Source organism: Scophthalmus maximus, chromosome 3 (genome assembly GCF_022379125.1).
Source record: "Scophthalmus maximus strain ysfricsl-2021 chromosome 3, ASM2237912v1, whole genome shotgun sequence".
In the NCBI taxonomy this organism is placed as follows: Eukaryota; Metazoa; Chordata; class Actinopteri; order Pleuronectiformes; family Scophthalmidae; genus Scophthalmus; species Scophthalmus maximus.
This window is the reverse complement of record NC_061517.1, coordinates 24,124,305-24,145,903: the sequence shown is the minus strand read 5'-3', so window position 1 is coordinate 24,145,903 and position 21,599 is coordinate 24,124,305. Positions and strand designations below refer to the sequence as shown.

Below are 21,599 nucleotides of genomic sequence, written 5' to 3'. Positions count from 1 at the left end.
AATTGAACAGTTATATTCTTTTTGAGGTAACGTTTACAAATGTGGCGGAGAAGACCTTTTTTCGGCGGTCCCCTCTGCAACAGTAGGACTCTACGCTACTTGCATTTACCCTCGAAACACCGTTAAATGACATCACCATCTCCATAAGGCAACATATTAACTATGCATTAGTAACTCATACAACCCCACTTCCAAAATCACTGAACTATCACTTTAAACAAATTAGGTAAATATATCTTATACAGAGTCAGGCTAACTGTTTCATTCTATTTTTAGTCTTTAGGCTCAGCTTAGCTAAGTTAATGCTCTCCTGGCTATGGCATCATAAACCACACAGATACAAGTGTCATCATAAGTATCTTATCCAACTCTTAGCAGGGGAGTTAATGGGTGTATTGTACCACATGTGGACATTGAAGCTTCAAGCATTTAGATTTTTACTTTATACCAAAGAGCTTGCATTTAATGACAGCATACTGTATATTGGCAACAACTATCACGTCTATAATTAAATACTCACATGCACTCCTATGTGGTAAGCACCAGGTCAAGACCATGGACTGGGGATGCACATCTGGGCATTAGCGGTGGGAGAAGAGGGTCTGGTCCCAAGCTCGGCCTGTCATAATACAGTACATACAGCCATATGGGCTGCTGAGGAGCTCGCCACAACACCACAAAAACCTCCCTTCACAGTTCAAAGCCATGCACTGCACATGGGACACATGCACCATACTCTAAATGAAAAAAAGAAAAGAATCATCTGCTACACTTTTAGAACACTGTGAGACCTCAGGATTCCATCTGTACAGCAAGTCTCTATATTAAGTTGTCTGTTGTTTAATTCAAAACAATGATGGATATTTTAAGCATTCACACTGTACACTGAGACATTTTCAAAGCGTTTCTAAGGGCAAGGTAAAACTATGTGTCAATTGTAATATAAAATGTTTTGTATTATTCTGAAAAATGGTCTGTCAGTACTCTGCAGCAGGTCTGCCCCAGCCTCTACCGCAGTGCACCATGCTATTATGTACTAAAAATATATATTTAGTCTGACTGTGGATTCAATCGCTTTCCACATCTGTCAGCAGCTGTATTGAATCGGAAAGTGCAGCATTATAAACTGCATATGGACAATCACTTAGGATTAAGAATTTCATATTCCAACTCTGGCTCCGAATATCCCATAATATTGTTTTTAGGGTAAGTCCAATAATGACTTTTTACCATGATGTCAAATCTGTTAAGAGGTAAGCAGAAGGCCACATCAGTCCAAATGAAATTGCCTGAGGTGTTAAGCCTGGAGATAGGTTTTGTGCGTGTGTGCGTGTGTGTGTGAGAAATGTTCTGACTTTTCTATTAACTCCATGTGTATTTGATTTACTGTCACAGATGGATTGAAAGAGCAGGTTAATGATAGTATCACAGTTTACTGTAAGGCTGGACTTGACAGCTCTTTAACGGACCAGTGTGTAGGATTTAGTGGCATCTAGCCGGGAGGTTGCAGATTTGCAAAATACTGAGCACCCCTCCCCTCACTCCCGTGGTCCTAAAGTAGTGGAGAGTTGTGCAAACCATCATCTCCAGCTCTAACGTGTTGTAGTTTTCTAAAACACTGACTCATGACACATTACCTGTAGCAGCTGACCAATTGTCAGGGATGAAGGTTTGATGGACCACCTTTAACTCCTGAGAGACCTTAGTTTTGACTAAACTGCTGTAGACCCTTACTCTTGGGGATCTCACCGCAGTGATTGACACACCACTTAATTCTGGGTGTTTCTCTTGACCGTTAGCCTTAGGACACATACTGTACCTGGGCAGGTATGCGCAAACCTTCTGAGAAAACAGTGTTAGGAGTGGTCTAGAAAATGTGGCCTCATCTTCACAGCTTCATTGACACCTTGTCATCATTCAGACTCATCATGCATTGTGTCCAAGGTTACATGGTCATGTGGGCTTTAATACATGCTTGCGCGCAAGAGAAGATCATATGTTCCCTTACTGTTGTGTTGACAATAATAACGTATATCCTATGATATATGCTATATCGCCAAGATGGCTGCCGAGTGGCGAGACTTGCCTTCAAGCACTTTGATTACGCCAGTAGAATATGAGTGGATGGTTACAAACCGTCAGTAAATTAAAACAAAACTTCCCAGGCCTGATTATTGAAAAAGTAAATTTCAGATATTATCTCCGCTTTAACTGATTCCGTATTTAAGAAGCCTGTATGTTCCATCGTCAATGAGCGGTCGTTGATCTCAGCTAAAAAGTATTATTCCATATGTGATTATTCTTTTTATTATCTTCAGTTATCTCTTTACAGGATTTTCAAATAAAGTGTAATGATATGTGCATTATGTATAATATTTATGAATATTTGCCCTCACATTCAAGGTCACAGTACAAAGTCACACTTATAACAGTTAGGCCTTCCGGTCAAATGAAAATCTAAACAAATTAGATCATAGCTTAAACATTTATTAAATAATACAATACTCTCATATAAAACTTAATTTACGTAAAACAGTAATAATTATTGTAATATTCATGCCATAAACATTATACATCTACAGAAACATAGTGTATTGAATGTCACAATGGTAAAAAAAAATGTCATTCACTCTACACTCTTTATTATTGAGCAAAGAGGTGGTGAAAACGTCTTTTGTGTGTGTGTGTGTGTGTGTGTGTGTGTGTGTGTGTGTGTGTGTGTGTGTGTGTGTGTGTGTGTGTGTGTGTGTGTGTGTGTGTGTGTGTGTGTGTGTGTGTGTGTGTGTGTGTGTGTGTGTGTGTGTGTGTGTGTGTGTGTGTGTGTGTGTGTGTGTGTGTCCGAAGAAGCACATAGTGAACATATAGATTGACTTGTCGGTTGATGACCACAGATACAGAACGGGTCTTGTCCTGACAGATTGTCTAAAAGTAATGAATCACTTTGGACCCTGTGATTCAGGAGATATTTTCTAATGTGCCCATTATGCAGTAACTTACGTGTATTTAGTAAAGCATTTTCATCTTCTAAATAAAAACATATCTTGATAATTGTTCATTTACTTCTGTATGTACACTAGTGTACCTGGTTTCTGTGACCTCTCTGGGGTGTGCCAATTTTATTCTTAGTAATTATTCCCTTTAATAGTAAATGCATAATATAATATTTTCATCCAAAGCACACACAGATGCCCAGGTTACTCACTCGCACCTACCCATAGAGTGCAAGCACGTGCGCAAGCAACAGGATGCCGGTGTCATTAAAGGTTTTCTGAATGTTACACGCAGAACCTTTGAATGTGTTTTCACCCAGTTTCCTGAATAGAGCATTTGTGGCTGCAAGAGGTGTCTGCTACATCACCCGAATGTCCTAATAGTAGCCGATAAACATACTGTACATCATTATGCTTTGGCTCTTTTCTGACTCTTTCACAGGAACATTTGATCACACGTTGACAGCATCTGGCAGTTGTCGCCTCCCCAGTTGTGTCTGTACTCGGGCCTCTTCGGGTTGAGTCCCAGAAAACTTTATTGGCTTCTAGTATTGACGTCTCCCCCTGTCATAGTACCAGCCAAGGCTTGTGCCATCCATCTCTGCCAACTTCTGTACCAGTCAGTGTGTGTGCGCGCGTGTGTGTGTATGTGTGTGCATTAAACTGATGAACAGTTCATTAGGCTGATGGGGCTCTTCAGGGCCCGACAAGCATCCAGCAACAAGGAGTGGATTTGACAAACAACCCAGAATTTGCTGTGGCTTGACACCAGCTGAGTCTGTGGTTCGCCGTGACTCTGCAGCCATTGTCATAGCTGTTCTGCTCTGGAGAATTTGTTGTGAATGCAAAAATACATTATTATTATTGGTCACCGGAGTACGTGAGGTTGGTTTGCACAGTTACTGCCATTGTGCTTCACATCTTTGTGGAGCGTGTGTCTGTATTAAGTGGATGAGCAGGGAGGACATGCTTGAGTTGTGAATATAATGGCGTTTAGCCTAACCCGTTTGATCAGCGGTGGGTGAGTGTTGTACAGTAAATATCACCAGGACCAGAAGGCGGGCCAGCGGCCAATCCACCGGTAACTGCCAATGCGGCCAGCAGAGATGCAACGTGACTGTGCAAAGCATGATGTGACCGTGTGTGTGTTTAACCTTCATTTGTCCGTGTGTTTTCTGACAGCACTCGGATGAATGCACACCACAGATCAGTTATCATCAGCTCCAGTCCCCATACATTGGTATGAGTTATGGCCCCCATGACACATCATGCTACTGCCTCTGTTTTGTCTGTCTTAAATTGAAAAACCAGTGTGACTGCCAACGAGTCTTCCGACCTAATTATACAAGTCGGTTGTTTCTACCCTGTCATACTGTACGACTTATAGGAGGCATACCAGACTTTTGTAGGCATAGTCACAATGATAAAGGCGTAGTCGCGGTTATGGACCTGTCAAAATTTGGTAAGATCACAAAAACTACTTGGATAGGTTTGAGAAAAGAGTGTAGTTGAAATAAGTATTTTGCTAAGAGGACCTTCGTCATCACGGTTTCAATAATAAAAGCACACGTTGGTTTGAAAAGGAAACCAAACAGCAGTCTGCCGCGGGAAAATGTTGTCGACCCATCCATCCAAGTCGATCTCCGAACAATGCGGACCTTGCTGCTCCTTAAATTACATCGCCTAACTTTCTCCTTTGCTTCCGTCATTACTGCTATGGCCATCAGAGGTCGCCTGGCCACAAAAACGTAACTACGGGTCGTGAAAACACTGCTTGCTCAAACAACCTAGGGTAGAGGCTTGTGACTGTGGATGTGTGTCCGACATCTCCACATGGCGTTTGCTGCACACTGAGAGGATTGCCCCGCTTTCTGGAAAGCAGCTTGTGTGTGTGTGTGTGTGTGTGTGTGTGTGTGTGTGTGTGTGTGTGTGTGTGTGTGTGTGTGTGTGTGTGTGTGTGTGTGTGTGTGTGTGTGTGTGTGTGTGTGTGTGTGTGTGTGTGTGCTTGTGTGTGTGTGCTTGTGTGTGTGTGTGTGTGTGTGTGTGTGTGTGTGTGTGCTTGTGTGTGTGCTTGTGTGTGTGTGTGCATGCGCATGGTTCCAGTCCTAGCTCCAACTTGGCTTCCTGCAGGAAGTGAGAATAGAATTGGACTGACCTCACTGGTGTGGATGGAGAAGGTTGCAGATGGCGCCTGCGGATAAAGACACATACCTAGTGTTGGACTGGGGGGCTAGATGATGAGGGGTCATTGGACATTACCCTATGGACATCAAGGACAGCAAATCGTCTCGCTTTTTAAAAGTCTAGAAGGAATGTATGGCCACCTGACTTTTAGATTCTGCCTCGATGTGCATGTATGGTGTGAGTGGTTGTATCTGTCTGTTTAATTGTCTGTGTGTCTCTCGACCATCTGCTGCATTTCTGGACAACCTCCTCAGGTTTCAGATCAGCCTTTTTCATTTACTCCTCCCCTCCTCTTCCTAGAAACTGCTGAGTTCTTGACCAGCCGGGTGCTGGTAAAGGGACTGGCCCTACCCTCCGCTTTGGCTGGGATTGAATCTACCTTTACCAAAAGTGCAATGAACGGCAAGATGTGTTGGAAAATAAGGAAAATGACGCAAATGTTTAGCATGCCACCAAAGCGACGAATTTCTAACTGCTTTCAGACTTGCGGCGCGGCTGTATGTGAAGACGCAAATGACGGCAAATCTGTATACAAAAACACTGCCTCTAACAGCAGAGTTATTGTCACGTCCTGCCGCCGGCTGCTCTACACCAGACGGCGCAGAACGTTACGGAAACGTTCCTGATGCTGTGAACGCCTCGGACAATCTGCTGCGTCGTTCGTCACATGTGAAAGGCATATTTTCAACATTAAAAAAAAGAAAGCTTCTCTGTCACAGACGGTTGCAGAAGGTTAACTCCTGCATTATAAACATTACAAAAAAAGTATGTTAAATTATTTGAATTAGATACAACCGATTCCATGTCAGCGACACCAATGTTCAACGCCAAACTGCCTGAAAATAGGCTGCCGAGACGGACTCCGCCTGCCGCCTCTTTGAGTCATAACTCTTGAGGGTTCTTGACAGGGGCGGCGGCGCTCGGGGGGCTTAGAATAAGAGTGGCTATAGGAATGAGACACGGGGCAGGCCAACTTCTGCAGGCATTCCTTTTCCTCCCTAGATACCAGCATGGCAACTATAGGCGAAGAGAGCACCCCCAGTGGTTGTTCAATGCAGGCACATCCATGTTGGCTAAATCCACCCCCCCCCGCCCCCCCCCCCCCCCCCCCCCCCCCCCCCCCCCCCCCCCCCAAAAGGCAATATCAAGATTGGGTTTTATAGAGATGCACATTTCAAACTGGCAGAGATTAATAGGCACACGCACGCACACACACACTGAGGCAAAATTTGCACGGACAGAGGTGACTGTCCTTGCCACACGGGTCTAAATACAAGTCGTTCTATCTATGTGGCCCCCCCATTTATTCCAGCTGACCTATGGCACTTTACTGGTTACCAGTTCCCCCCCGCAGGGAGCCTGGCAGGCTGGCAGCACATGTGTCATCACCCCCTCTGGGAGATTTTTGCTACACACCGGCACGCACTACACACACACACTGTGGTTGTGTGCGCAAGCACACGGTTGCGTGTGTTGCTTCCGGTTTAGTATCATATGCAAATGCAAACTGTTTTTCATCAAGAGAAGTGGTCAACATTTGTTTTATTGTATTATAAGAGCGCACAGTGTTGGATTGGTCCAAGAGTTTGGGTACATGGGATTTGCGCTTCCATGGATTCCTCTCGGCACGGGAAATAAAAGGAGAGATTAACAAACGCTCGTGGGTATACATGCAAAATCTACACAGACGGTGAGTGGAAGGATAAATGAAAGAAAGGTGATGTGAAAGAAAGGTTGATGCAAAACTCCTCCCCTTGACACACTCACATCTGCAGGCACACACACGACCTCATTCCTCTCCCGTATGGAAGTGTTTGTTTTATCACCGCGTGAGATCCAACCCGTGATACCGTCTCCCACAGAAACGCTCACCTGCATTAAGACGGAGCTCTGCGGGGGATTTGACCGAAGTCTTAGTAAGATCACCTTATTTTTCCCTCTGATAATGGATCTCGGTGTTACAACCTTGAATCCTCAGAAATCCGACTCGGTTTCATTCGGATGACTGTGCATTGTGCATTGTGCATTTCTGAAATTTAAATTTACATCTGTATTGAAGAGTGTTGAACTCAAAGGTACGTCGGGTACATTTTAAATGTAAATATAGATTCGGAATGAAACCGTTCTATTAAACATGAGCCTCATACATACTGAGGCAGGCAGCGTTTGTAATAGTATCGCTGCTCATTCTGCTTATTTATAGTGTGATGTCATTTACTGTGGTACGCTGGTGAAGCCACATTTGTGGCCGCGGAAATGAAAATGTTTTTCCTCGCGGGACAGCGTTTACTGCGTTCCTCTTACACCAGATGATACAAAAGGAGGCGATGAATATGCGAAATACAAAGGGCGGCATGTGGGGGCAAAGTATTTTTATTTGATATCAAATTGACCTATTAATCCATGATGAAAATGCAAATGACACTGAGCCCTGAGATGAAATGCAGCTGGAATATAGCCTGCTGTGCAGCTGCGCGGGTTCATCGCTGTTCCCTTGTCTACGGGGAAATCGACCCGTTCCTCGGCGACTTCACTCCGTTTCACAGTCTCTCAAAAATGTTGAATTGATTTGCGGGTCTGTTCATGCATTATGAAGCTCTGGGTCCCCCCTCTAATCAAAAATCTATTTTACCTATTGTTACTTCACTTGGATGTTCGACCTTCCGCGAGGCTGTTTTCACAGTTCTCCTGCTGAAGGTGGGAAAGTGTCTCTGTGCTCACCTTAAATGCGTCGTTAAGATGTGTACACACAAGTTGGATTTTGCGACACCACATTTAGTTTTGCTTGTGTATTAAGGTACGTTAATGCCTTTTGGACACTTTGTACTTCGACCCCACTACATTGCAGAGGGAAATGTGCTACGCCCCTACAATATATATGACAACGACCAGTTGTCATTTAACAAATTCACTTTTTACATTTGTCGAGTTTATAAGAATGCTTAATTATTGATTAAACTACCCAACAATATATGCTGTTCACCATGGGAGCTGAAACCATTAGTTGATTAGCCGATTTGGCATTTGGCAAAAACTATGTCCAGCATCATTTCCTCCAATGAGATGCATTTGTTGCTTTTTACTTATTTCTATTACTATAGATTGAACTAAACTTTCTGAGCTAATGGTTTGGATGAAACAGGCAATGTAGAAATGTCACTTTGGGCTCTGGGAACATGTGACGGCCATCAATTTACTATTTTCTGAAATGTTCTAGACTAAAGGCTGAAGACTAAAATCTAAATGTAGATATACAACCCAGCCTAAAAGAATCTGCGTTGCAGCACAGTCCACCATCCCGGAGAGATAACTTCAGGGCTGGAGGAACTGCATTTCATGATACTCAATCACTCTCGCCCGACCTGCCTTGAACTGCACCGCTCCGCACCTCCGGCAAACATCACCGCTGTCTCCACTGACAACAGGCCTGCACGCTGTGTGTGTGGAATACTGAATGTCACGAACGTGAATGCAGAGACCTCGTGGGGGGGGGGGGGGGGGGGGGGGGGGGGGGGGTTGTTTGGAGAGCGAGTGATGTCGCCATTCATGAATCCTACAAAGAGTAGACTTAAGTTTGTCCAAAAACTTTGTGAAATGTTACTTAGATCAAGAGTGAAATCCTCTAACTGAGCCCTCGCTCTCATTACCTTTATGGAATGCTGCTCCTACTTTTCTAATGATAATTCACTTGGCTGCGAGGTAAAATGACACCCGCGACAGATTGTGGATCGCTGGATGTCAGCGGGCAGTGTGCAGGAGAACAGACCTTGTTACGCGTGTCCCACCGGGTGCACCCTAATGAACTAATCAATGCGATGGCGTTCCCGCCCTGTGCTGAATACATCCCCGTGAGTGCTCCCGGTGGACTTGACGGCGTTGTCTCTCGGGTCACAGGTGTCGCTCAGTGGCACTGCGGCCTTGACGAGGCTTGATATCCGATGGACCTAAAGACAACGTCTATAGAAACATCTTCAACCTTGCACATTGTGAATGCCAAGGACCTATTTTTTGCAGAATAGTTATTAATTAAATAATCTACAGTCTCGTTATAATGTCGACCTTCTCGTTGGACTATAAGGAAAGTGTCTGCTCTCCGGATTGACTCAGTGTTCTCTTTGATCCCCTCCCCCCGCAAGCCCCCAGAGCTAGTAAAAGAACAGATAAGGGGAAACTTCAAAGAGGCGCCTGCTGTTTCTGCTCCGATCCAAAGGCGGGCGAATAAAGAACGGGAAGATTTGAGTAGTCAAATTGCTTTGGGATGTGAATAGTGTGTCGTGACCACGTACATTGCTTTTTAATGGTAGGTGTGATTGATTATCGCGGTTCTATTTAGAGACGCAACAGTGCCCAACAGATCAATCGTGCCCCCTTAAAAAGCTTTACGTTTCAAACACCTAATTACTTCAAGTCCGCAGTGATTTTTCCTCCCTCCATAGGTCTTCCACAGCGGTGGCATTAGAGGGTGTCCCTCCCAGATTTTGCCTAATTGACGGACTCGCGTCTTGGTTATTCAAAGTGGCCGACAATCAGCTCAGATTTCAAGATAGGATTTGTGTGATTTGGGGTCATCATCACCAGGAAGCCGGCGTGTTTTCCCTAATCTTGGTACTCAACCACAAGCGTCCACACTGCACCGACAGAGAATCCCAACAGATATTCAGGGCAAAGCTTCTGTCTCTCCGTCCCTGAGCTGACGCTTGACATGTGTATTATATGAATTCACTGTGTCTCATTGGGTGCATATCAGATGCAGCGTCATTGTTGTTCACAAATGAGATGAGTAATATGATATATGAAAGTGCTGCTTTACAACCTACAGTGAGTCAACGCTTGCAGCTCAGAAGAAACTGATCCTGGTTTGTGTTGATCACAGCTGAGGGGATCTATCATTAATATTGCAAAACAGATGTTTACTGTTTGACACTGGATCATAAATGTGTTTTATTTATTTCTATTTTGTATATTCCTTTCCTATTTTTTAGGCCAGTGAAACAAGCTATAAAGACACAAATAACATCATCATCATGTAAAGTTGATGATACGTCCTGCAGACATAGATCAACATTAATATATGTTTTGACTAATGTTCCCAATGAATAGAAAACCAAATATTCTCTTGGCTCAGTTTTGGTCTCTACCAACTACCAATATCGTCAGCTGCTGAATGATGGTGTACAACTGAACCAAAGACACAATTTTAACACAAATTCAACAATTATTCAAGCAACTCCTTTCACAATGCATGTAGTAATTTGCTCCATTCTTGATGTAAAATACTGGTTTGCATACAGTTCTGATGTATTCTGTCCAATATCAAATGCTAAAGCGGACAGTACATTGGGATATTATTGGTATTTTCTCATGTTTCAGTAAGTTGTGAACCTTGAATCAAATCTTGTGCACCACCTATCAACATCCAGCTCATTTCCACAGTAACGACACTAATGTACGGAGTGGAAAGTGAAAGCTGCTGAGTGGAAAGTTTGCCCGTATTGATCTGACCAAGGTTAGTAAGCAGATGCTGTGTTGCTCTGAGGAGCAAGCGGAGGGTTGTTTCTCTTTAATCCCTCGTTTCTTACTTTATTTTCCTCTTCGTCATAGACAGCAGATGATATGTGATGTTCACATTTTGTATGTATCCTCAGCATTAATGTTCTCTTTACACCTCAGTCGTAACAGTTAACCGGGCTTGTTCAGTGGCCCCATGAGCTGGCATTTTTTTAAATGCTGCTTGGCTGGATGGGTTTGTCGACTCACCAGCTCCTTTTGCATTCAGCATTTTTGCATTTTAATTACTGGTCTATCTTCCATTTTGGCCAGCTTCAGGACTTAAACTTAGACAGAACCAAACTCATTACATTACTGCACTTTTGGCAGCAAACACCCCTTCAACTTGATGAATTTGGTCCCAATTATTTCACAAGCCAAAAGGCTTTGCTACCCAAGTTGAAGTATCATGGTTACACAAGCAGTAAAAGTGACTTGTACACAGCGTCGATAATCGGCCTTTGGTAACCAACGTCTATAGCCTTACTGTAATCAGGCCTTTTCTCTCAGTCACTTTTTTCCTCCCACGCTGTCTACTCCCGGGCTCCTTAATGAAAATGGTTATTATTTTCCCTCATCTTCCACATTGTGGACCAAAACACATGATCCTTTGACAGGCGAGTAAATTGGGATTTTGTAAGACCCTGGAGCTGCATGCAATTTTTTTTCTTTGATCAATCATGTAAGCGTTTGTGCCTCGTCTGCTTGTTGCCAAAGCTGTAATGACACAGCACGGTACCACTCACTACTCTCACTACAGTTCCGCTGAACTGTACTTTTGAGGTTGTTTTTTCTTGCGAAAGTTGATATGTGTCATGAATAAGCTGCTAAAACTGTGTCAAGAGAACATGTTGCACCAAAACATAAATTACCAATCCAATGTGTAAGTGTGAAGCAGGCTATGGTTGTGGGAAGTATGTGGTTATTCTACGTAGATGGACAAATGAACATTTTGACCTGACGATTGAAATGAAAAGTCAGTGGGTCACTACAGTTGTGACAGTTTGTCCTGAGGGGGCACATGAATGTCGCCATCAAATTTTATGCCAATCCATCTCGAGGCATTTCACTCTAAACCACAAATGTCAATGTGGTGACACTAGAGAAAAACCTATGTAGGATATTATTTGGGAACCATGTCGGTGTCAAATTTGGACTCATCCATCTTGAAGATGTCCATATTTCAAAGGATGAGTGAAAACTTAAACCTGCTGGTGGCATTTAAGTAAAGTCAAGTCATTAAGATAAACTCATCTGGGCACAATATTTGTTAAGATATTCAAGTTTGGACCAAATTGGTGGAGCCACCTTTCATTTACAGTTCCTCAAGCGTTGCTTAGCTCATTCTATCCAATAAGTTTAAAATATGCTTGTAACACATAATTTGAGTTACATTTCCAATTGATGGAAAAAAAACAACTCAACCATAACTGGCCCCAGCGTTGCCCCGGTGTGTGTTACTTCCACATCTCGGAAGAATGAATCCAGAACACTCTTGCCCTCTGCAGCCACGGCTCTGGATAATTCAACAACACAAAGGAGGGACTGGTGGAGCGGGAGAAGAGATATGGATTGAAGAGGATCTCTTCCAGGAGGTTTTTGAGAAAGCTGTAGAAGCATCCTTGAATGTGTAAGTGTAGATCTGTGAAGTGTGCAAGCGGGTGTGGCTGTATTAGTCCTCTCATTGGAACCCAGAGTCTGTGACGTGCAGGTTCTGTTCAGTATGTCCAACCGTAGCAGTTAACACATCTTCATTCCGTTGCTGTTTCATCGCAAGGGAGGCGTCACAAGCAGTCAATTTCAATGACCGCCGCCGAAGGAAACACACAGTGTCTTGACGTTTGAGTCCAGGTGACTGAGCAGAGCTGCGGGTGTGACTCGGGCCTCCCCGCAGTTGGAATATATCACAGAGTTGACTGACTGAGTTATGACTTGCAGGCAGCGGAGAAGGTCAGTCTTGATGCAAAACGTTGATCAAATTGAAAGGCGGTGACTGACCAGACATGAAACTAAAGCTTATCCATGTTTGGATTGCTAAGACAGGAAGATGCATCCAACTGATTTTGGTGATCGTGTGATCGGTGATTGAGTGCGATGTCCCATTATTAGTCAAGAAATTTTTTAATCCAGGCTCTTCTACAGATTTTTATCTATAGCTGCCAACGTCTCACTCACTTGTGTAATAGTAGCTGGTGTCATGGGCTGCAGTTTGGTGTACCGCTTCTTTCTATCGCATCTGCATCGCTTCAGGCTCGGCCTACGCGGTCAGATGGGCTGTGACCAGATGCTATCCTCTCCTTCCTTCTTACTTCGTTTCAGTTAAGCGTTATGACGCACCAAGCATATTTCTTTTTTAAGCGGGTAATTCTAAATAAGCCTTTCAGGCAAAGGATTCAGCCCCTTCACGTCTTCGAGTTAAGTGATTTCACAGGAAGTCACGGTGTCCTGGTATTTCTGCAAAGCGGCATTATTAGAAAAACCTTGATTGAAACTGACTGTTGTTTGGTTTTCCGGTGGTCATCAGTACCCATGTGTCTATCCTGCTCTGTTCGCCCGGTGTAATCGTGTTTCTTATCATGAATACTGATCTCCTTTAGTTAAGGACCGAGGCTCAAAAGAACCCAAAGAACGGAGGGGGCCAGGGAATCATGTGCTCAGAACAGAAACACACTTATGATCAAAATGTGATGATGTTTTGCAACAGTTCACTCGCCAACTATTTTGATAATCGATTAATCGGTTCGAGTTGTTTTTTTAATGGGGAAGAAAAATTCAAAATGATTTGATTTCAGCTTCTTAAATGTGAATATTTGTATGGTTTCTCTGCTCCTCTGTGACCGTAAACTAGATACATTTTGTGTTTGGACAAAACAAAACATCATGTTCGGGTCTGGGAAACAGGATCGACAATTTTCACCATTTTATGGAGAAATAAAAACAACTGATCGAGAAAATAATCCACAGATTAATCGCAGGTGAAGATAATCGTTAGTTGCAGCCCTAATGTTTGAAACGGGCGCGACACATGATAGACGGAACCAATCCTAACCCGTTGCCTTCATTTGTGTCTCTAGGTGCCCCTGGCTGACCAAGGTGATCTCTCCCGCGGTGCCCCTCTACAATGGCCTGGTCTTCCTCTTCGTCTTGGCCAACTTCAGCTTGGCGACCTTCATGGACCCCGGCGTTTACCCCAGAGGTTCGTGCGAAAGAGGCGTTCCGGTGCCTGGTGACGGCGTCAAACGCAGTCTCCAGACCTGTGTTGATTGCAGCATTTAAATGCCGTCCACAAAATCCCCTCCCTGTTGAGTCCTCGTGCAGAGGATGCGGCTTTAACCCCCATTCATCACAGCGCCACCCTCCCCGGTGTTTCACTACCCCCTTATATTTCCGTCACAGCCTGTTGAGTCCTCGTGCTCCACATGCAGGACAGTGAAGGACGTTTTAATATACAAGCCTTCATATTGTGGGGGCGCATGGCGTATCTCTCCAGCAGCTCAGCCTGTCAAACAAGCAGCATTGGCTTACTTGTACGCTCCCCGATTGCAGACTCCGTGTCTTTTTTCAGCGCTATCTAGGCTAAGTAATGATGATTGAACGTGTCCCCCGGGGACGTTTGTAATGTGCTTGTAAATGATAAGCACCTGTCTTAAGGAAGCGCTTTTCTCTGCCCATGAAGGGGGGGGGGGGGGTAATAATCATTAGGGTTGTTTAAAGCTCAGGTTTTTCTGCCTCCCCAGCGGTGACGGTCGCCTTCCGCCCGCCTCGGCCCGGCTGCACTTTAATACACTACTGAGGGGATTATTTGTTTTTTTCTTAAGCTCTTGTGGTAATATCTCTGAGGCAACAGACCCAGCGGGGAAGTTCTGATTAGAAGTAGAGAACTGCCATTGGCCAATGAAATGACATCTGCTTAGAAAATCACTGTCATTACAAAAGTGTAAATGAAAGGTTGCTGTGATTTTTTTATATATATATATATACAGTGGTATATATCATTTTCATTTTTTTGGGAAACTGCTAAATTAACGGTTAAAAAACATTTTGCGAGAGATGACAATGGAATCACTACGTGACATTTTCAGTGAGAATAGTTCCCCTGACACAGGAGGTGTTTAGACACAATCCAGGATCTTCCTCTCAGAAGAACCACCCAAATGTTTTCCAATGACTGCGCGTATTTCTTTTTCACTTTCAGCATCTGAAGTGCAGTGTGACTCGGGCTCATTCGTTTTTTGTCAGCATATTGACTAGCAACCTGTGCTGACGATGTGAGCTTCATACTCATTCTCGCATTCATATCATTTGATCCGTCTACTTGATAGACGTGTGACTAAACGCGCTTATTTTGATCCCAGATGCTGGTACAAAAAAAAAAGTGTTGACTAATGTCTTTGTTGACCAATTTTCTTTTTTAATATCAGGGACAAAATGATTATTTGTTACAACTCCGCTGTTCTGCTCCACAGAGCATTTGGCCACGTCTCACGTCATTGGTTCCACCGCCCGCAGCTTCACTTAATGCTTTTGTTCAGTCTCTCATCAACCTCGTTTTTTTTTTGTTGTTTTTTTTCAGCTTTGGCGAGCAGCTATTTTTAGCAACACCCCCCCCCCCCCCCCCCCCCCCCCAAAAAAAAATAGCTCAGGATCCTGCCCAAGTATCGTCGAGGATCCTCACTCAGTGTGTGTGTGTGTGTGTGTGTGTGTCTGAACAGTAGCAAACTCTTGCGGAATTATTGCTGCGCTGAATGTCCCCAGGATGCTTCTCCGTGCGCATCGCATATTTTAATAAAGTGACTCATTGTTCGAAAACAAAATGGAGGGAAATGGCAAGAAATTATTTTTGGACTTCTTCGTTTGATGGTTACTGGAATTAAACATGAATGGCGATGACAGAATTGAGCCTAAAGTGTATTGATGAAGGTACGCTCATGACAACGCTGTGCACGTTCTATAGGCCTGGGTACAACACGGTGTAAGCACCTCACTGTGCAGCGCAACATCATGAGCATGAAGGACATAAGTGTTGAGGAGTTTTCGTCCTGTCCTTCCTGAGAAAACTCTTAAGACGAGTCTTCTCGGGCACCAGGCCGAAACCATCATTGAGCAGCTGACGTCTCACTCGAGGTGTGAGGCGAGGACCAATCCACGGCTTGCGTATTCCTGAGTCGGCATCCGCTCCATCATTTATTCCATTTCGATAAGCGCTAAAGAAGACCGAGGATTTCACTTAAAAGAGGCGAAAAAATATACGTTTTGCTCACGGTCAATTGGTTCCAGGCGAAGTCTGACTGGAACTGAACGGGTCGCAGTGCGAATGTCCAATGCCGACAGGAATGAGCCACTGCTTTGTCCGCTGTCAGCGGGGATGCAGGCACAGCTGCTGCTTGTTTGTGTCCGTCGGGCTTGGCGGGCGGTTTACCTCTCAAAGTCTATTTGAAGAGACTCGAGAGCCGTAATAACAGAGCAATCTCTCTCCGCTGTGAGACTGTTTATTTCTCGCGCTCTACCTTTTTTTTGTTGTTGTTGTTTTCTCCCCCTCGCTCTCTCCGCGGTTGTTATTGTACCGTTGAAATTATTCTTCTCAGGTGGGGGAGCGTGTGCCGTTTGATCGGCTGCTTGACATTTCATTTTTTCCACTGCAACGCCCCCCTGAACTAAATGTTCTCAGTCGCGGCCAAGTGCCACCAAAAAGCACAAAGCTTTTTACACGATGGTGAAGCAAGGCACTAACTCTGCCGGGGTCAGCGGTTGAATTCCATTCATGCATGAGTCACAGTGTGCTTGTTAATCAGTCCGAATGTTAAAGAATGAATAGGTCCACGTCTATAGAAATGTCCATTTCTCTCTGCGGACAGCTGACAGCAGGGACGAGCTCCATTCCAGGTTGCTCCCCTGTTGCCCCCCCCCCAAATGGTCAAAATGAATCAAAGCCATTTATTTTTGACTGCGTGTGTGTACTGTACTATACCGTGTGAGACTGTACGTGTGCACCTGCGTGTCATAAATCCTGTGTTCTCGCACCGCAGCCGACGAGGACGAGGACAAGGACGACGACTTCCGGGCGCCGCTCTACAAGAACGTGGAGATCAAGGGCATCCAGGTCCGGATGAAGTGGTGCGCCACCTGTCACTTCTACAGGCCGCCACGGTGCTCGCACTGCAGCGTCTGCGACAACTGTGTGGAGGTGTGTGAGTCAAAAGATTGCACGTGGTCAAACAGGGAGGCTGCGTGTATATTCAGTACACACGCAGGCGGAAAAATCTGAATATGCATAACGGTTAGACTGTCGCTTGATTCTATTTAGAGGCTTTTCTGTCTTTCTGAGACTAACACTGAATATAAATACATCACTCTTTTGTCTAATTTTGGGTTTTTTTTGGAGGGGGGGCAAGAAAATTGTCACCATAATTACTTGCAGCTATAATCTAAGAGCTACAGTGTGTAATATTTAGAAGAATTTATTCACAGAAATTGATTATATTGTCCATAACTATGTGTTCATATATGTATAATCAATTGCAACAAAGAACCAATGTTTTTTCTTGTCAACTGTGAATGAAGTTACATTAGGTGGACCCGACCTTACCACCAGATGCCGCCAGAAAAGTACAAAGATTACAGACTGGGGCTTTAAAGTATTGTTTTTTAATATTAGCTGTCAATTTTTCATTTAGGTCTTAACAATCTGCAATAAAGGTTGTAGAGTTATACAGGTTGTATTCCTGCTTCCTGTTTTTCTTTTATGTTTTTTCTTTTTTTTAAGTATGAATGTTCAACTATTAAAAAACAATTGATTATTAGTATTTACTAGGGCTGCTGTATTTACACATCCTTATTTTGCATGCAGTATTTAACATTTGATATTGGAGTTGTAGGTTGATTATGAGATGAATTATTGTGACATTTCTCCATCCCCTCACAACCACACAATCCAATTTAACCGAGAACATTTTGTTGACATCGATCAAGAGACTAAACTAGTGCCTTATCAAAAGATAAGGCATAGGTCAAAATGTATTAATTTGAATTGACCATCAAATTTAAAGGCCAAACCCAGACCAGTCTTTGGTCACATATTTTAATACCTCATGAATACCTCGGCCTCCCCTCCCTCAGGACTTTGACCACCACTGTCCCTGGGTGAACAACTGCATTGGACGAAGGAACTACCGCTACTTCTTCCTCTTCCTCCTCTCGCTGACCATCCACATGGTGGGAGTGTTCTCCTTCGGCCTCATCTTCGTCCTCCACCACCGAGAGAGGCTGGCAACGCTGCACACCACCGTCACGTATCCTTGCACCCGCCAAACCCACTCTCCTCTTTTTATGAACGGACAATTTGGTTTGGTCTGTTGGTATATCATTTCTTTCAGTAATAAATCACATCTGGGCATGTTCCTGTGACAAGAACCACTGTTGTTGTTGTTGTTGTTGTTATTGTTGTTGTCGTCCTTGACCTTTGTGCCCAGTCTGGTGGTGATGTGTATAGCGGGGCTTTTCTTCATTCCGGTCATGGGACTCACAGGTTTCCATATGGTGCTCGTGGCTCGAGGTCGAACAACCAATGAACAGGTGAGGACCCACGCCCCCCCTCTACCCATTCACAAAGATCCAAGCGTTCACACCCGGAGCTGCCTCCGTGTTCAATCAGTGTAAACATCTAATCACCACTGTGTATTTTACGGAGACTCCCGCTGCACATGCAGTGACCTAACACTGTTCAATTAGCCAGTGTGGATGGAAATTAATTCACCGTATTAAATATAGTAAACACATTCTGTAAAAGGAATAACACAAATGGTTACAAACAGCACAACTATCACACGTGCGGCCTTGTGCTCTCTTTGCTGCCTGCACTAAATAAGGCGTTGTCCTCCTCAGGTGACGGGAAAGTTTCGTGGAGGAGTAAATCCCTTCACCAGGGGTTGCTGTGGCAACGTGGAGTATGTCTTATGTAGTCCTCTGGCACCGAGGTAAGTGTGTGTGCGTGTGCGTGTGTTTGTGTGCGTGTTAATGCATATTTGTGTGTTTATGTGCAAGTACAGTTATGGCTCATCGGGGACCATGACATCCATGCCATAGCACTAGTGCAGCATCATCCGACTGCAGGGAGACTGTCTATCCATCCTGTTTGTGTGTGTGTGTGTGTGTGTGTGTGTGTGTGTGTGTGTGTGTGTGTGTGTGTGTGTGTGTGTGTGTGTGTGTGTGTGTGTGTGTGTGTGTGTGTGTGTGTGTGTGTGTGTGTGTGTGTGTGTGTGTGTGTGTGTGTGTGTGTGTGTGTGTGTGTGTGTGTGTGTGTGTGTGTGTGTGTGGGTATATTCATGTGCTTTGAGGTGGTTGTGGAGGTGTGGATCCAGTTCTGCCTGGAAGCATCCAGCAACCCAAGGGAAAGCCAGATGCCTGAGAGAATTGATTTAGTGTGTAGAACAAGACTTAATGGGAAACAGAGCGCAGAGCTAGTCTATGTGCTTTTACACACACACACACACACACACAAACACACGCGCACGCACACACGTACACACACCATGGCTGACTCTGATAACACCAGCTTTATATCCTATTGGGACAAGTCCCATCCCGTGAAAATCAGCAGTGTGACTGTAGAGGGACGACAGCAAGTGGGAGTGAAAGGCTGTGTTACCAGCATCTGCCTTCGAGTCGTCTCACTGTCGCCGACGGAAGGCTGTTTATTTACTGAGCCAGCGACTCGAAGGATGTTGGACTTGAATGATCTGTCTGTATGCTTTTTCGAATCTTACAGCCAATCACCAGAATTAACTTTTTTTTTAATGCACGGCTTGATTACTTGAAATATGTAGACTGGGTGGAGAAAATACTACACACATGTTACTCCCCGAGTTCCCACACTAACCATTAAACATTTAAAAAAAAAAATGATTATGAAAGAACCCTGTAGGACTCACTTAAATACCGTTTTCTCACAGGAAGTTGTGTCTGAAGTAGTACTCGTGTTGAATTGTGTAACAAACCAAATGGGAGCATGCTGTTACAAAATTCATAGCTAAATTCCTTCAGTGTTGTCAAAGGACCAACACGGGAGAATGGTGTTGTACAAAAGTTCGGTAATATGAAGTAAGACAGGAGAGAAATGACAGGACTAACGTTTGCTGTTTTTATATGAACATAATACATAAAATACATGTTTAACTCTGGATGTAAACACGTAGGCATCACATTACTAGTTAATTTCATATTGTAGGGGATAAAGTGTGATATATAATCTCACAGTGTAGAAAGTAAAGATAAAAAGATCAACATAGGGCTGCGGCGTGGCTAGATTGAGACGTTTTTTTCAAAGCATAATCAAATAAAAGTGAATTTCGGTGTTAGGTTATTGACAGAGCTTTTTCACGGAGACTAAATTCAGTGTTTTACTTTAGTCAGGAGGAAAATGCTGCTGTCCCCTTATTGGATCTGTGGCGTACGACGGAGTTTTAGGGCCACATTGAGGGGAAAAAAATAATAATGCTAATTTGACGTGAATGAAGTCGTAATTTACAAGAAAAAAGTCGCAATATTACGAGAATAAAGTCGTGATTTTACTAGAAAAACGTACATTTGATTTAATATTATATTACGGGAATAAACAACAACCCAGGAAACAGGCGTGAGCCCTTGCGACAGCTTTCTCTGGTGTGGTGCCACACTGACAACAGGTACGTTAATGTCATGTTATTCATGTTCAACGTTTATTAAACGCTGGAGTATTTATTAAATTATTTGCCCGACCGAGACCGGAGCTTCACAAAGTTTCTACACGTTCCTCATTTTAACGCACGGGACTGCTCTTCTGACATTTCTCCACTTAAATAACACAGAGACCAAATTTACAACTTAATATTTAATCTCATAATATTTCGACTTTATTCTCGTTAAAATTGCGACTTTATTGTCATAATATAACGACTTTAATCTCATAACATTTTGACTTTATTCTTGTAAAATTACACCTTTATTCTTGTGAAATAACAACTTTATTCTTATAATATTATGACCTTTTCCTTGCAACATTGTGACTTTTTTTTCCTTGTAATAGTACGGCTTTATTCTCATAAATTTACGACTTTATTCTCAAAGTCTCCTCCTGGTTGCTTCCAGTGCAGCGGCGTACACTTCCGATCTGATGTGCAATGTGGACTTCAACTGAGAAAAAAACCAAACTGAAACCCGCCCGTGTGGCGTGGACACAACAAAGAAAGAATCACGTTAAAGCGTGTTGTCCATTCACACAGGTACACGCTGGACCCCAGGAAAAAGCCTCACGTCAAAATTCAGCCCCCGTTCATCCAACCTGACCTCTCGGACCGGCAAATAACCATCAAGGTCAGCGACAACGGCATGCAAGGCATCATCAGCTCCAAGGTGAGTTGTACTACAGAGCTAGGAGTTTTTGTAGATGTCTCATAGTCTGGTGTCACACTCGTGTAACGTGGTGTATCCCACCGGTCCCGTTCGCAGTTTCCCATTTTAAGACGGTGCTCATGCCCGAGGCAGCAAAATGAGAGGGTGCGGTAGCTCCCTGAGGTCAGATATATTGGAGAAAGTAGACTATTATTAGATACCTGGCATCAAAGCCAAGTGACTCGCTGTGGTTGAGAATAGATCTATTAGTCTTAGACTCCGAAGGGATGTGCTCTGTAAATATATACGGGGGATTTTAAAGGCGAACGTTAAAAGAAAACACACGCAAAAAAACAATTTTAAAAGGTAGATGATTTCGGGAGCGATAGCAGTGGTTTTGTATTTATTTTTTATTTTTTAAACCTTAATCTTCATTTGGGGCTGCACGGTGGTGTAGTGGTTAGCACCTTCGCCTCACAGCAAGAAGGTTCTGGGTTCGAATCCCGGTTCAAC

The 21,599-nt window shown here is 43.8% G+C and overlaps 1 protein-coding gene across 3 annotated transcripts in view; it reads left to right on the top strand.

The window, feature by feature from the left end:
* The window catches only part of zdhhc8b (zinc finger DHHC-type palmitoyltransferase 8b), a 65,196-nt gene that overhangs the window by 35,572 nt on the left and 8,025 nt on the right, over positions 1-21,599 (top strand). For all 3 annotated transcript variants that reach the window (XM_035640825.2, XM_035640827.2, XM_035640826.2), the window contains exons 2-7: positions 13,796-13,917; positions 16,748-16,905; positions 17,838-18,010; positions 18,191-18,293; positions 18,603-18,694; positions 20,978-21,107. In XM_035640825.2, coding sequence (XP_035496718.2) covers positions 13,796-13,917; positions 16,748-16,905; positions 17,838-18,010; positions 18,191-18,293; positions 18,603-18,694; positions 20,978-21,107 — 778 coding nt within the window. The remainder of the gene's footprint in view (positions 1-13,795; positions 13,918-16,747; positions 16,906-17,837; positions 18,011-18,190; positions 18,294-18,602; positions 18,695-20,977; positions 21,108-21,599) is intronic.